At 49.4% G+C, this 17,116-nt stretch overlaps 1 protein-coding gene across 3 annotated transcripts in view; it reads left to right on the top strand.

Moving 5' to 3' along the window:
- Positions 1-17,116, top strand: part of ZCCHC10 (zinc finger CCHC-type containing 10) — a 71,337-nt gene that overhangs the window by 25,279 nt on the left and 28,942 nt on the right. For 2 of the 3 annotated variants that reach the window (XM_063928154.1, XM_063928155.1), the window contains exon 3: positions 7,137-7,178. The exons of the other annotated variant lie outside the window; for it this stretch is intronic. In XM_063928154.1, the coding sequence (XP_063784224.1) occupies positions 7,137-7,178 (42 nt within the window). The remainder of the gene's footprint in view (positions 1-7,136; positions 7,179-17,116) is intronic. 3 annotated transcript variants of the gene reach the window in all.

The raw sequence follows: 17,116 nt of genomic DNA on the forward strand, positions 1-17,116 counted from the left end.
GTCCAAGAGCTGCCTGCCTGGCCGAAGTGTGACGTCACTGAGCGATAAGTGTCATATCGCTCAGTGTGCTGACCGTCCCGGCCTGGAGGGGAAACACAAGGTGATGTCTCTCATAGCTCACGTCGCCTAGTGTGTACCCACCTTATGTACAATGCACAAATGTGATCCGTGGTCATTTCAGATATAGTACATGAATCTGTTATGAAATATATTCTCTTGTTTGTTTCCATTTCTGTAATCACACACAAGATTTTTTTCTACCTTAATTATAAATCTTTAGGAAGAATCTTTATGGCCCTTTGCTGCTTTTCTGTAACATTTGGTTATGGAACTTTTCCAAGTGGGGTGCCTTCTGGTATTTGCGGTGGATAGTAGTCCGCTATGATGGGGAGACAATCCCTGCCTTGCACCATTGTGTAACTTGTCTTAGTGACCCCATGCCAGCAGGGGAACTGTCTAAATTCTATATTTAAATACATGAATGTCATGCGATTTGTATGTCCTCTCTGCTCTGTCACCACTTAAGTCAGCCTTATAAAAGGTATCAAGAGGTGTTAAATGCTACATCTGTTGATCATTAATGGTTTGTATGTGTGACATACTGATAATACTGTACAGTATGTTCTGAATATTCTCTGAGCACACACTTCTCAGTCTTTAGTTGCGATCACATACCAAGGTCTTTTACAGGCAATACAAGTATAAAATGAAATGGAGAATACTGTATGTGAAAGTCATTGTGATCTGAGCTATATGCGTTTCAAATACCAGTTGGAATTTAGTTCACTTTTAACAATAGGAAGTATGGCATTTTATGCTTAGCACTGTGTATACATTATAACCATCAGTATAAAAAGTTTCTCTAACGTCCTTGAGGATGCTGGGACTCCGTAAGGACCATGGGGGGATAGATGGGCTCCGCAGGAGATGGGGCACTTTAAGAAAGCTTTGGACTCTGGGTGTGCACTGGCTCCTCCCTCTATGCCCCTCCTCCAGACCTCAGTTTTTACACTGTGCCCAGAGCAAGATGGGTGCACTGCAGAGAGCTCTCCAGAGTTCTCTGCCTAGAAGCATTTTTGTTTTGATTTTTTTTTTTTCTTCTACCTTTTTACTACTTTTTCACAGGGAGCACTGCTGGCAACAGGCTCCCTGCATCGAGGGACTGAGGAGAGAGGAGTAGACCTTCTTGTCAAAGATAGGCTCTGCTTCCTCGGCTACTGGACACCATTAGCTCCAGAGGGGGTGAACGCAGGTTCTTACTGGGCGTCTACCCCCGGAGCTGCGCCGCCGTTCTCCTCACAGAGCTAGAAGTACAGAAGACAGAAGTCGTCAGGCGGCAGAAGCCTTCAGCTTCACTGAGGTAACGCACATCACTGCAGCTGTGCGTCATTGCTCACATACTCCGGTCACTGTAAGGGTGCAGGGCGGGGGGGGGGGGGGGCGCCGCCCTGGGCAGCAATATAAACAGGTGGCTCTGTACATATATATAAAAGAGCCCCCGCCATATTTTACTAAGTTTGAGCGGGACAGAAGCCTGCCGCCGAGGGGGCGGGACTTCTCCCTCAGCACTCACCAGCGCCATTTTCTCTCCACAGCACTGCTGAGAGGAAGCTCCCTGGACTCTCCCCTGCTTACACACGGTGAAAGGGTGCTTAAAAGAGAGGGGGGGGGGGGGGGGCACATAATTGGCGGTTTACATATTATACAGCGCTGCTGGGGAAAAACATTTTGTGTTGGTCTCCAGGGTTATTGCGCTGGGGTGTGTGCTGGCATACTCTCTCTCTGTCTCTCCAAAGGGCCTTGACAGGGATACTGTCTTCAGGAAAGGGGTTCCCTGTGTGTGTGTGAAGTGTGTCGGTACGCTGTGTGTCGACATGTTTGACGAGGAAGACTCGCTTAATGTGGAGGAGGAGTGCTTGAATGTCAGGTCGCCGTCGGCAACGCCGACACCGGAGTGGGTGGATATGCTGAATGTCTTGAATGCAAATGTCAATCTATTGCATAAAAGATTAGACAAGGCAGAAGCTAGGGATCAGTCAGGTAGCCAGTCCATGCCTGTCCCTGGGACGCCAGGTCCTTCGGGGTCTCGGAAGCGCACCATATCCCAGATCGATGACACTGATACCGACACTGATACTGACTCTAGTGTCGACTATGAAGATGCAAAATTACAGCCGAAGGTGGCTAAGGGTATACGGTACATGATTATTGCCATTAAAGAGGTTTTGCATATTACTGAGGAACCCCCTGTCCCTGACACGAGGGTACACGTATAAAGGGAAAAAGCCTGAAGTCCCTTTTCCATCCTCATTTGAATTAAGTGACTTGTGCGAAAAGGCTTGGGAATCTCCGGATAGGAGACCACAAGTTCCCAAAAGGATTCTCATGGCGTATCCTTTTCCACAAACTGATAGGATACGCTGGGAATCTTTGCCAAAAGTTGACAAGGCGCTGACACGTTTTGTCCAAAAAGGTGGCACTGCCTTCTCAGGGGGTTCACTACGATATGCCGGCGGTCGGGCTCCCGGCGCCCAGCATACCGGCGCCGGGAGCCCGACCGCCGGCTTACCGACAGTGTGGCGAGTGCAAATGAGCCCCTTGCGGGCTCGCTGCGCTCGCCACGCTATGGGCACGGTGGCGGGCTATGCGCGCCACACTATTTTATTCTCCCTCCAGGGGGGTCGTGGACCCCCCACGAGGGAGAATAAGTGTCGGTATGCCGGCTGTCGGGATCCCGGCGCCGGTATACTGTGCGCCGGGATCCCGACAGCCGGCATACTGAAGACCACCCTTCTCAGGATACGGCTTCCCTCAAGGAACCTGCTGATCGCAGGCAGGAAATTACCTTAAAGCACATTTACAATCATTCCGGTACTATTGCTTGAAGGCTATGGCGTCGGCCTGGGTTTGTAGTGCGGTTGTGGCATGGGCAGATTCCTTATCTACGGAAATTGACACCTTAGATAGGGACGCCATTCAAATGACCATAGAATATATCAGAGATGCTGCCTTGTATATGAGGGATGCTCCGAGAGACATTTGTTTATTAAGCTCCAGAATAAATGCTATGTCTATTTCTGCTAGGCGGCTCTTGTGGACCCGACAGTGGACGGGAGATGCTAATTCAAAGCGGCATATGGAGTCCTTGCCTTACAAAGGGGTGGAGTTGTTTGGAGACGGCCTCTCGGATCTTGTCTCTACGGCTACGGCTGGTAAGTCAAATTTCTTACCTTATGTTCCCCCGCAGCATACAAAAAAGGCACCTCATTATCAAATGCAGTCCTTTCGTTCCAATAAAAACAAGAAGGTACGTGGATCATCCTTTGTTGCCAGAGGGAAAGGCAGGGAAAAAAAGCTGCACACAGCTAGTTCCCAAGAGCAGAAGTCCTCCCCTGCGTCTGCAAAGTCCACCGCATGACGCTGGGGCTTTCCGAGGGCAGGCAGATCGGGTGGGAGCTCGTCTTCGGTTTTTCAGCCACGTCTGGGTTCACTCGCAGGTGGTTCCCTGGGCATTAGAGATTGTTTCTCAGGGATACAGGCTGGAATTCGAAGACTTGTCTCCTCGCCGATTTTTAAAATCGGCTCTGCCGGCTTCCCCGTCAGAGAGGGAGCTAGTGTTGGCAGCAATCCAAAAATTGTATATTCAACAGGTGATTGTCACAGTTCCTCATCTCCAGCAAAGAGAGGGATATTACTCAACCCTGTTTGTGGTCCCGAAACCGGACGGTACGGTCAGACCCATTTTAAACCTGAAATCTCTGAACCTGTACTTGAAGAGGTTCAAGTTCAAAATGGAATCACTCAGGGCGGTCATCGCCAGCCTGTAAGGGGGGGATTGGATGGTGTCCCTGGACATAAAGGATTCTTACCTTCATGTTCCGATATTCCCCCCGCATCAGGCGTTCCTGAGATTTGCAGTGCAGGACTGTCACTACCAATTTCAGACGTTGCCGTTTGGGCTTTCCACGGCCCCGAGAATTTTCACCAAGGTAATGGCGGAAATGATGGTGCTCCTGCGCAGGCAGGGGGTCACAATTATCCCATACTTGGACGATCTCCTCATAAAGGCGAGATCTCGGGAGAGGTTGCTGGACAGCGTGTCTCTGTCCATGAAGACGTTGCAGCTACACGGCTGGATTCTCAATATACCGAAGTCCCAGCTAGTCCCTACAACGCGTCTGACCTTTTTGGGGCTGATTCTAGACACAGACCAGAAAAAGGTTTTTCTTCCGATCGAAAAGGTTCAGGAACTCATAGCCATGGTCGGGAACCTATTAAAACCAAAAAAGGTTTCAGTGCATCATTGCACGTGGGTCCTGGGGAAGATGGTGGCTTCCTACGAGGCTATCCCTTTCGGCAGGTTTCATGCGAGGACTTTTCAATGGGACCTCTTGGACAAGTGGTCCGGGTCCCATTTACAAATGCATCAAAGGATCACCCTGTCTCCCAGGACCAGGGTATCTCTCCTGTGGTGGCTGAACAGTGCTCACCTACTAGAAGGTCGCAGGTTCGGCATTCAGGACTGAGTCCTGGTGACCACGGACGCAAGCCTCCGAGGCTGGGGAGCAGTGACACTGGGAAGAAATTTCCAAGGTCTCTGGTCAAGCCTAGAGTCTTGTCTCCACATCAACGTCCTGGAGTTGAGGGCCATATACAATGCCCTGCGTCAAGCGGAGGAATTGCTTCGGAGAAAACCGGTTCTGATTCAGTCAGACAATGTCACGGCAGTGGCTCATATAAACCGCCAAGGCGGAACAAGGAGCAGAATGGCCATGGCAGAAGCGACCAGGTTTTTACGCTGGGCGGAAGGCCATGTAAGCGCGCTGTCAGCGGTGTTCATCCCGGGGGTGGACAACTGGGAGGCGGACTTCCTCAGCAGGCACGACCTGCATCCGGGAGAGTGGGGACTTCATCAAGAAGTCTTCGCACAGATCACGGATCGTTGGGGACTGCCTCAAATCGACATGATGGCATCCCGTCTCAACAAAAAGCTAAAGCGGTATTGCGCCAGGTCAAGGGACCCTCAGGCGGTAGCGGTAGACGCTCTGGTGACACCTTGGGTGTTCAGATCGGTCTATGTGTTTCCTCCTCTTCCTCTCATACCCAAGGCGTTGAGAATAATACGAAGAAGCAGGGTCAGAACAATACTCATTGTTCCGGATTGGCCACGGAGGACTTGGTATCCGGAGCTGCAAGAGTTGCTCGCCGGGGATCCGTGGCCTCTTCCTCTAAGGCAGGGCTGGCCAAACCAGTCCTCGAGGTCTACCAACAGTACACATTTTCCAGACCACCTAGCTGGTGCACAGGTGTAGTCATTACTAATTAAGATGTGCTGCATTCATTCCTAACTGACAATTCTACAGATCTCCAGGAGGCCTGGAAAACATGAACTGTTGGTAGATCTCGAGGACAGGTTTGGCCAGCCCTGCTCTGAGGCAGGACCTGCTGCGGCAGGGGCCCTGTCTGTTCCAAGACTTACCGCGGCTGCGTTTGACGGCATGGCGGTTGAACGCCGGATCCTAGCGGAAAAATGGATTCCGGAGGAAGTCATTCCTACCCTGATCAAGGCTAGGAAAGACGTGACGTTAAAACATTATCACCATATATGGCGGAAATATGTTTCTTGGTGTGAGGCCAGAGCTGCTCCTACGGAGGAGTTCCATTTGGGCCGTCTACTTCACTTCCTTCAAACAGGAGTGACTTTGGGCCTAAAATTAGGGTCCATAAAGGTCCAGATTTCGGCCTTATCCATTTTCTTTCAAAGAGAATTGGCCTCTATTCCTGAAGTACAGACCTTTGTGAAGGGAGTGCTGCATATTCAGCCTCCCTTTGTGCCTCCGGTGGCGCCTTGGGATCTTAACGTGGGGTTACGTTTCCTCAAGTCACCTTGGTTTGAACCACTGAAAACTGTGGAGTTGAAATACCTCACGTGGAAAGTGGTCATGTTGTTGGCATTGGCTTCGGCAAGACGTGTTTCTGAATTGGCGGCTTTATCACATAAAAGCCCATACTTGGTTTTTCACGTGGATAGGGCAGAGTTGAGGACTCGTCCTCACTTTCTGCCAAAAGTGGTCTCATCTTTTCATGTGAACCAACCTATTGTCGTGACTGTGGCTACACGGGACTTGGAGGATTCCGAGTCCCTGGATGTGGTCAGGGCTTTAAAGATTTATGTGACCAGAACGGCTAGAATCAGGAAGACTGAAGCTCTGTTTGTTCTGTATGCGGCCAACAAGGTTGGTGCTCCTGCTTCAAAGCAGACTATTGCTCGCTGGATCTGTAATACGATTCAGCAGGCGCATTCTACGGCAGGTTTGCCATTGCCTAAATCGGTTAAGGCCCATTCCACTAGGAAAGTGGGCTCTTCTTGGGCTGTTGCCCGAGGGGTCTCGGAATTACAGTTGTGCCGAGCAGCTACTTGGTCGGGGTATAACACCTTTGCAAAGTTATATAAGTTTGATACCCTGGCTGAGGAGGACCTCCTGTTTGCTCAATCGGTGCTGCAGAGTCATCCGCACTCTCCCGCCCGTTTGGGAGCTTTGGTATAATCCCCATGGTCCTTACGGAGTCCCAGCATCCTCAAGGACGTTAGAGAAAATAAGATTTTACTTACCGGTAAATCTATTTCTCGTAGTCCGTAGAGGATGCTGGGCACCCGTCCCAAGTGCGGACTTCTTCTGCAAGACTTGTATACAGTTGTTGCTTACATAAGGGTTATGTTATAGTTTATCGGTTGAACCGAGGCTATGTTGTTGTTCATACTGTTGACTGGGTAGTGTATCACAAGTTATTTGGTGTGGCTGGTATGGATCTCGCCCTTAGATTTACAAAAATCCTTCCTCGTACTGTCCATCTCCTCTGGGCACAGTTTTCCTAACTGAGGTCTGGAGGAGGGGCATAGAGGGAGGAGCCAGTGCACACCCAGAGACCAAAGCTTTCTTAAAGTGCCCTATCTCCTGCGGAGCCAGTCTATCCCCCCATGGTCCTTATGGAGTCCCAGCATCCTCTACGGACTACGAGAAATTGATTTACCGGTAAGTAAAATCTTATTTTTACTAGTATGTTTATATCTCATTTTCCGATTATCAAAGATATTTCTTGGCTTTTAACATTTTTTGTTTGTTTATTTTTTGCAGTAGTGCCAACAATATGCCAGACACAAAGATGAGGAAGAAGAGGTGTGTTTCTTTGTATTTAAATAGAAATGTAATTTATAATCTGAAAATCTTTTTATATGGTTTTTATTTTTACAGACTACAGAAAACTGTGGCTTCATACTTGAATTCACAGGATAATTTTTATTTTCAGTATGTCCTGTTATTTACAAAGATGCCGCCAGTGTCCTAAAAGAACTGAAGACTCTAGTGGATGAAGGGGTTAGGTAACTGTATTTCTCTAACGTCCTAAGTGGATGCTGGGGACTCCGTAAGGACCATGGGGAACAGCGGCTCCGCAGGAGACTGGGCACATCCAAAGAAAGCTTTAGGACTATCTGGTGTGCACTGGCTCCTCCCCCCATGACCCTCCTCCAAGCCTCAGTTAGATCTCTGTGCTCGAACGAGAAGGGTGCACACTAGGGGCTCTCCTGAGCTTCTTAGTGAAAGTTTTAGATTAGGTTTTTTATTTTCAGTGAGACCTGCTGGCAACAGGCTCACTGCATCGAGGGACTAAGGGGAGAAGAAGCGAACTCACCTGCGTGCAGAGTGGATTGGGCTTCTTAGGCTACTGGACATTAGCTCCAGAGGGACGATCACAGGCCCAGCTTGGATGGGTCCCAGAGCCGCGCCGCCGGCCCCCTTACAGAGCCAGAAGGCAGAAGAGGTCCAGAAAATCGGCGGCAGAAGACGTCCTGTCTTCAACAAGGTAGCGCACAGCACTGCAGCTGTGCGCCATTGCTCTCAGCACACTTCACACTTCGGTCACTGAGGGTGCAGGGCGCTGGGTGGGGGCGCCCTGAGACGCAATAAAAACACCTTGGATGGCAAAAAAAATGCATCACATATAGCTCCTGGGCTATATGGATGCATTTAACCCCTGCCAGAATCCATAAAAAAGCAGGAGAAAAGTCAGCGAAAAAGGGGCGGAGCCTATCTCCTCAGCACACTGGCGCCATTTTCCCTCACAGCTCCGTTGGAGGGAAGCTCCCTGTCTCTCCCCTGCAGTCACTACACTACAGAAAGGGTTAAAAAAAGAGAGGGGGGGCACTAATTGGGCGCAGTATTAACTATACAGCAGCTATAAGGGGAAAAACACTTATATAAGGTTATCCCTGTATATATATAGCGCTCTGGTGTGTGCTGGCAAACTCTCCCTCTGTCTCCCCAAAGGGCTAGTGGGGTCCTGTCCTCTATCAGAGCATTCCCTGTGTGTGTGCTGTATGTCGGTACTTTTGTGTCGACATGTATGAGGAGAAAAATGATGTGGAGACGGAGCAGATTGCCTGTAATAGTGATGTCACCCCCTAGGGGGTCGACACCTGAGTGGATGAACTGTTGGAAGGAATTACGTGACAGTGTCAGCTCTGTATAAAAGACAGTGGTTGACATGAGACAGCCGGCTACTCAGCTTGTGCCTGTCCAGACGTCTCACAGGCCGTCAGGGGCTCTAAAGCGCCCGTTACCTCAGATGGCAGATATAGACGCCGACACGGATACTGACTCCAGTGTCGACGGTGAAGAGACAAATGTGACTTCCAGTAGGGCCACACGTTACATGATTGAGGCAATGAAAAATGTTTTACACATTTCTGATAATACGAGTACCACCAAAAAAAGGGGTATTATGTTCGGTGAGGAAAAACTACCTGTAGTTTTCCTGAATCTGAGAAATTAAACGAGGTGTGTGATGATGACGTGGGTTTCCCCCGATAACAACGGATAATTTCTAAAATGTTATTGGCATTATATCCTTTCCCGCCAGAGGTTAGGGTGCGTTGGGAAACACCCCCTAGGGGGGATAAAGCGCTCACACGCTTGTAAGGGCTCTACCTTCGCCTGAGATGGCCGCCCTTAAGGATCCTGCTGATAGAAAGCAGGAGGGTATCCTAAAAGGTATTTACACACATACTGGTGTTATACTGCGACCAGCAATCGCCTCAGCCTGGATGTGCAGTGCTGGGTTGGCGTGGTCGGATTCCCTGACTGAAAATATTGATACCCTAGATAGGGACAGTATATTTCTCTATCGTCCTAAGTGGATGCTGGGGTTCCTGAAAGGACCATGGGGAATAGCGGCTCCGCAGGAGACAGGGCACAAAAAAGTAAAGCTTTTACCAGATCAGGTGGTGTGCACTGGCTCCTCCCCCTATGACCCTCCTCCAGACTCCAGTTAGATTTTGTGCCCGAACGAGAAGGGTGCAATCTAGGTGGCTCTCCTAAAGAGCTGCTTAGAGAAAGTTTAGCTTAGGTTTTTTACTTTACAGTGAGTCCTGCTGGCAACAGGATCACTGCAACGAGGGACTTAGGGGAGAAGTAGTGAACTCACCTGCGTGCAGAGTGGATTTGCTGCTTGGCTACTGGACACTAGCTCCAGAGGGACGATCACAGGTACAGCCTGGATGGTCACCGGAGCCGCGCCGCCGGCCCCCTTGCAGACGCTGAAGAGAGAAGAGGTCCAAAATCGGCGGCTGAAGACTCCTGAGTCTTCATAAAGGTAGCGCACAGCACTGCAGCTGTGCGCCATTTTCCTCTCAGCACACTTCACACAACAGTCACTGAGGGTGCAGAGCGCTGGGGGGGGCGCTCTGAGAGGCAAATAAAAACCTTATTAGAGGCAAAAAATACCTCACATATAGCCCACAGAGGCTATATGGAGATATTTAACCCCTGCCTAACTTCAAAAATAGCGGGAGACGAGCCCGCCGTAAAAGGGGCGGGGCCTATCTCCTCAGCACACAGCGCCATTTTCTCTCACAGAAAAGCTGGAGAGAAGGCTCCCAGGCTCTCCCCTGCACTGCACTACAGAAACAGGGTTAAAACAGAGAGGGGGGGCACTGATTTTGGCGATATTGTATATATATAAAAGATGCTATAAGGGAGAAACACTTATATAAGGTTGTCCCTATATAATTATAGCGTTTTTGGTGTGTGCTGGCAGACTCTCCCTCTGTCTCCCCAAAGGGCTAGTGGGTCCTGTCCTCTGTCAGAGTGTGCTGTGTGTCGGTACGTGTGTGTCGACATGTATGAGGACGATGTTGGTGAGGAGGCGGAGAAATTGCCTGTAATGGTGATGTCACTCTCTAGGGAGTCGACACCGGAATGGATGGCTTATTTAGAGAATTACGTGAGAATGTCAACACGCTGCAAGGTCGGTTGACGACATGAGACGGCCGACAATCTATTAGGACCGGTCCAGGCGTCTCAGAAACACCGTCAGGGGTTTTAAAAACGCCCATTTACCTCAGTCGGTCGACACAGACACAGACACGGACACTGAATACAGTGTCGACGGTGAATAAACAAACGTATTTCTCATTAGGGCCACACGTTAAGGGCAATGAAGGAGGTGTTACGTGTTTCTGATACTACAAGTACCACAAGAAAGGGTATTATGTGGGAGTGGAAAAAACTACCTGTAGTTTTTCCTGAATCAGATAAAATAAAATGAAGTGTGTGATGATGCGTAGGGTTACCCCGATAGCAAATATTGGCGTTATACCCTTTCCCGCCAGAAATTAGGGTACGTTGGGAAACACCCCTTAGGGTGATAAGGCGCTCACACGCTTATCAAGTGGCGTTACCGTCTCCAGATACGGCCGCCCTCAAGGAGCCAGCTGATAGGAAGCTGGAAAAATATCCTAAAAAGTATATACACACATACGGTGGTTATACTGCGACCAGCGATCGCCATCAGCCTGGAGATGCAGTGCTGGGTTGGCTTGGTCGGATTCCCTGACTGAAAATAGATGCATTCTATATATATGTATGTGAGATGCACAGAGGGATATTTGCTCTCTGGCATCAAGATAAGTGCGTTGTCCATATCTCCCAGAAGATGTCAGGGACACGACAGTGGTCAGGTGATACAGATCCCATACGGCAGATGGAAGTATTGCTGTATAAAGGGAAGGAGTTATTTGGGGGTCGGTCCATCGGACCTGGGGACCACAGCAACAGCTGGGAAATCCAACCTTTTTTACCCCAAGTTACATCTCAGCTAAAAAAGACACCGTCTTTTCAGCCTCAATCTTTCCTTTCCCATGAGGGCATGCAGGCAAAAGGCCAGTCATATCTGCCCAGACATAGAGGTAAGGGAAGTAGACTGCAGCAGGCAGCCCTTTCCCAGGAAAAGAAGCCCTCCACCGCGTCTGCCAAGTCCTCAGCATGACGCTGGGGCCGTGCAAGCGGACTCAAGGTGGGGGGGTAGTCTCAAGAGTCTCAGGGCGCAGTGGGATCACTCGCAAGTTGACCCCTAGATCGTACGAGTATTATCCCAGGGGTAAAGATTGGAGAGTCGAGACATCTTCTCCTCGCAGGTTCCTGAAGTCTGCTTTACCAACGGCTCCCTCCGACAGGGAGGCAGCATTGGAAACAATTCACAAGCTGTATATCCAGCAGGTGATAATCAAAGTACCCCTCCTACGACAAGGAAAAGGGTATTATTTTTCCACACTATATTGTGGTACTGAAGCCAGACGGCTTGGTGACACATAGTCTAAATCTAAAATGTTTTGAACACTTACATAAAAGGTTCAAATCGAGATAAAGTCACTCAGAGCAGTGATAGCGAACCGGAAAAAAGGGGACTATATGGTGTCCCTGGACATCAAGGATTACCTCCATGTCCAAATTTTGTCCTTCTCATCAAGGGTACCTCTGGTTCGTGGTACAGAACTGTCAATATCAGTTTCAGACGATGCCGTTTGAATTATCCACGGCACCCCGGGCCTTTTTACCAAGGTAATGGCCGAAAAGATGTTTCTTCAAAGAAAAAAGGCATCTAAATTATCCCTTACTTGCACGACCTAAAAAGGGCAAGTTCCAGAGAACAGTTGGAGGTCGGAAGAGCACTATCTAAAGTAGTTCTTCGACGGCACGACTGGATTCTAAATATTCCAAGAATCGCAGCTGTTTTCCGACGATACGTCTGCTGTTCCTAGGGATGATTCTGGACACGGTTCAGAAAAAGGTTTTTCTTCCCGAGGAAAAAGCCAAGGAGTTATCCGACCTGTCAGGAACCTCCTAAAACCAGGAAAGGTGTCTGTACATCAATGCACAAGAGTCCTGGGAAAAATGGTGGCTTTTTACGAAGCAATTCCATTCGGCAGATTCCATGCAAGAATTTTCCAAAGGGATCTGTTGGACAAATGGTCAGGGTCGCATCCTCAGATGCACCTGCGAATAACCCTGTCGCCAAGGACAAGGGTATATCTTCTGTGGTGGTTGCAAAAGGCTCATCTATTGGAGGGCCGCAGATTCGGCATACAGGATTTGATCCTGGTGACCACGGACGCCAGCCTGAGAGGTTGGGGAGCAGTCACACAAGGAAGAAACTTCCAGGGGGTATGGACGAACCTGGAAAAGTCTCTTCACATAAACATTCTGGTACTAAGAGCAATCTAAAATGCTCTAAGCCAGGCGGAACCACTCCTGCAAGGAAAACCGGTGTTGATTCAGTCGGACAACATCACGGCGGTCGCCCATGTAAACAGACAGGGCGGCACAAGAAGCAGGAGTGCAATGGCAGAAGCTGCCAAGATTCTTCGCTGGGCGGAGAATCACGTAATAGCACTGTCAGCAGTGTTCTTCCCGGGCGTGGACAACTGGGAAGCAGACTTCCTCAGCAGACACGATATTCACCCGGGAGAGGGGGGTCTTCATCCAGAAGTCTTCCACATGCTAATAAACTGTCGGGAAAGACCAATGGTAGACATGATGGCGTCTCGCCTCAACAAGAAACTGGACAAGTATTGCGCCAGGTCAAGAGATCCACAGGCAATAGCTGTGGACGCACTGGTAACACCTTGGGTGTACAAATCAGTATATGTGTTTCCTCCTCTGCCTCTCATACCAAAGGTATTGAAGATTATACGGTGAGGAGGAGTAAGAACAATACTAGTGGCTCCGGATTGGCCAAGAAGGACTTGGTACCCGGAACTTCAAGAGTTGGTCACGGACGACCCGTGCCCTCTACTTCTGAGAAGGGACCTGCTACAACAGGGTCCCTGTCTCTTTCAAGACTTACCGCGGCTGCGTTTGACGGCATGGCGGTTGAACGCCAGATCCTAAAAGGGAAAGGCATTCCAGAAGAAGTCATTCCTACCTTGATTAAGGCAAGGAAGGAAGTCACCGCGAAACATTATCACCGCATTTGGCGAAAATATGTCGCGTGGTGCGAGGATCGGAGTGTTCCGACGGAGGAATTTCAACTGGGTCGTTTCCTACATTTCCTACAATCAGGATTGTCTATGGGTCTCAAATTGAGATCTATTAAGGTTCAAATTTCGGCCCTGTCAATATTCTTCCAAAAAGAATTGGCCTCAGTTCCTGAGGTACAGACTTTTGTTAAAGGAGTACTGCATATACAGCCTCCTGTGGTGCCTCCGGTGGCACCGTGGGATCTAAATGTAGTTTTAGATTTCCTCAAATCCCATTGGTTTGAACCATTGAAAAAGGTGGATTTTAAATATCTCACATGGAAAGTGACTATGTTACTGGCCCTGGCTTCCGCCAGGAGAGTATCTGAATTGGCGGCTTTATCTTATAAAAGCCCTTATCTAATCTTCCATTCGGATAGGGCAGAACTGAGGACTCGTCCGCATTTTCTCCCTAAGGTGGTATCAGCGTTTCACCTGAACCAACCTATTGTGGTGCCTGCGGCCACTGGCGACTTGGAGGACTCCAAGTTGTTGGACGTTGTCAGAGCCTTAAAAATATACATTTCAAGGACGGCTGAAGTCAGAAAATCTGACTCGCTGTTGATACTATATGCACCCAACAAGTTGGGTGCCCCTGCTTCTAAGCAGACGATTGCTCGTTGGATTTGTAACACAATTCAACTTGCTCATTCTGTGGCAGGCCTGCCACAGCCTAAATCTGTTAAGGCCCATTCCACAAGGAAGGTGGGCTCATCTTGGGCGGCTGCCCGAGGGGTCTCGGCATTACAATTCTGTCGAGCAGCTACGTGGTCGGGGGAAAACACGTTTGTAAAATTCTACAAATTTGATACCCTGGCAAAAGAGGACTTGGAATTCTCTCATTCGGTGCTGCAGAGTCATCCGCACTCTCCCGCCCGTTTGGGAGCTTTGGTATAATCCCCATGGTCCTTTCAGGAACCCCAGCATCCACTTAGGACGATAGAGAAAATAAGAATTTACTTACCGATAATTCTATTTCTCGGAGTCCGTAGTGGATGCTGGGCGCCCATCCCAAGTGCGGATTATCTGCAATACTGTACATAGTTATTGTTAACAAATTCGGGTTATATTGTTAAGGAGCCATCTTTAAGAGGCTCTTTCTGTTATCATACTGTTAACTGGGTTTAGATCACAAGTTGTACGGTGTGATTGGTGTGGCTGGTATGAGTCTTACCCGGGATTCAAATTGCCTCCCTTATTGTGTACGCTCGTCCGGGCACAGTACCTAACTGGAGTCTGGAGGAGGGTCATAGGGGGAGGAGCCAGTGCACACCACCTGATCTGGTAAAAGCTTTACTTTTTTGTGCCCTGTCTCCTGCGGAGCCGCTATTCCCCATGGTCCTTTCAGGAACCCCAGCATCCACTACGGACTCCGAGAAATAGAATTATCGGTAAGTAAATTCTTATTTTTTGCCTATAGAGCATTTAAAAGATGCATTTTTATATATGCGTGATGCACAGCGGAATATTTGCCGACTGGCATCAAGTCTAAGCGCGTTGTCCATTTCTACCAGTAGAGGGTTATGGACACGTCAGTGGTCAGGTGATGCGTATTCCAAACGGCATTTGGAAGTATTGCTTTATTAAGGGAGGAGTTATTTGGGGTCGTTCTTTCAGACCTGGTGGCCACGGCAACAGCTGGGAATTCCACGTTTGTACCCCAGGTCGCCTCTCAACATGAGAAGACGCCATATTATCAGGCGCAGTCTTTTCGTGGACAAGCGGGCAAAAGGTTCCTCATTTCTGCCCCGTGACAGAGGGAGAGGAAAAAGGCTGCAGAAATCAGCCAGTTCCCAGGAACAGAAACCCTCTCCCGCCTCTGCCAAGCCCTCAGTATACGCTGGGGCTTTACAAGCAGAATCAGGCACGGTGGGGGGCCCGTCTCAATGAATTTCAGCGCGCAGTGGGCTCACTCGCAAGTAGACCCCTGGATCCTTCAGGTGATATCTCAGGGGTACAAATTAGAATTCGAGACGTCTCCCCCTCGCCGTTTCCTAAAGTCGGCTTTACCGATGTCTCCTTCTGACAGGGAGACAGTTTTGGAAGCCATTCACAAGCTGTATTCCCAGCAGGTGATAATCAAGATACCCCTCCTGCAACAGGGAACGGGGTATTATTCCACACTGTTGTGGTACCGAAGCCGGACGGCTCGGTGAGACCGATTCTAAATCTAAAATCTTTGAACACTTACGTACAGAGGTTCAAATTCAAGATTGAGTCACTCAGAGCAGTGATTGCGAACCTGGAAGAAGGGGACTACATGATGTCTCGGGACATCAAGGATGCTTACCTTCATGTCAAAATTTACCCTTCTCACCAAGGGTACCTCAGGTTTATGGTACAGAACTGTCACTATCCGTTCAGACGCTGCCGTATGGATGGTACACGGCACCCCGGGTCTTTACCAAGGTAATGGCCGAAATGATGATATTCCTTCGAAGGAAGTGAATTTTAGTTATCCCTTCCTTGGACAATTCCCTGATAAGGGTAAGATCCAGGGAACAGTTGGAGGTCGGTGTAGCACTATCTCAGGTAGTGTTGCGGCAGCACGATTGGATTCTCAATATTCCAAAATCGCACCTGGTTCCGACGACGTGTCTTCTGTTCCTAGGGATGATCCTGGACACAGTCCAGAAAAAGGTGTTTCTCCCGGAGGAGAAAGCCAGGGAGTTATCCGAGCTAGTCAGGAACCTCCTAAAACCGAGCCAAGTCTCAGTGCATCAATGCACAAGGGTTCTGGGTAAAATGGTGGCTTCCTACGAAGCAATCCCATTCGGCAGATTCCACGCAAGAACTTTCCAGTGGGACCTGCTGGACAAATGGTCCGGATCGCATCTTCAGATGCATCAGCGGATAACCCTGTCACCAAGGACAAGGGTGTCCCTCCTGTGGTGGTTGCAGAGTGCTCATCTTCTAGAGGGCCGCAGATTAGGCATTCAGGACTGGGTCCTGGTGACCACGGATGCCAGCCTGCGAGGCTGGGGAGCAGTCACACAGGGAAGGAATATCCAGGGCTTATGGTCAAGCCTGGAGACATCACTTCACATAAATATCCTGAAGCTAAGGGACATTTACAATGCTCTAAGCTTAGCAAGACCTCTGCTTCAAGGTCAGCCGGTGTTGATCCAGTCGGACAACATCACGGCAGTCACCCACGTAAACAGACAGGGTGGCACAAGAAGCAGGAGGGCAATGGCAGAAGCTCCAAGGATTCTTCGCTGGGCGGAAAATCATGTGATAGCACTGTCAGCAGTATTCATTCCGGGAGTGGACAACTGGGAAGCAGACTTCCTCAGCACGACCTCCACCCGGGAGAGTGGGGACTTCACCCAGAAGTCTTCCACATGATTAAAAACTCGACAGGTATTGCGCCAGGTCCAGGGACCCTCAGGCAATAAGCTGTAGACGCTCTGGTAACACCGTGGGTGTACCAGTCAGGGTATGTGTTCCCTCCTCTGCCTCTCATACCCAAGGTACTGAGATTGATAAGATGGAGAGGAGTAAGCACTATATTCGTGGTTCCGGATTGGCCAAGAAGGACTTGGTAACCGGAACTTCAAGAGATGCTCACGGAGGATCCGTGGCCTCTACCTCTAAGAAGGGACCTGCTCCAGCAAGGACCCGGTCTGTTCCAAGACTTACCGCGGCTGCGTTTGACGGCATGGCGGTTGAACGCCGGATCCTGAAGGAAAAAAGGCATTCCGGATGAAGTCATCCCTATCCTGATCAAAGCCAGGAAGGATGTAACCGCAAAAACATTAT

The sequence above is a fragment of the Pseudophryne corroboree genome, chromosome 6, assembly GCF_028390025.1.
Source record: "Pseudophryne corroboree isolate aPseCor3 chromosome 6, aPseCor3.hap2, whole genome shotgun sequence".
In the NCBI taxonomy this organism is placed as follows: domain Eukaryota; kingdom Metazoa; phylum Chordata; class Amphibia; order Anura; family Myobatrachidae; genus Pseudophryne; species Pseudophryne corroboree.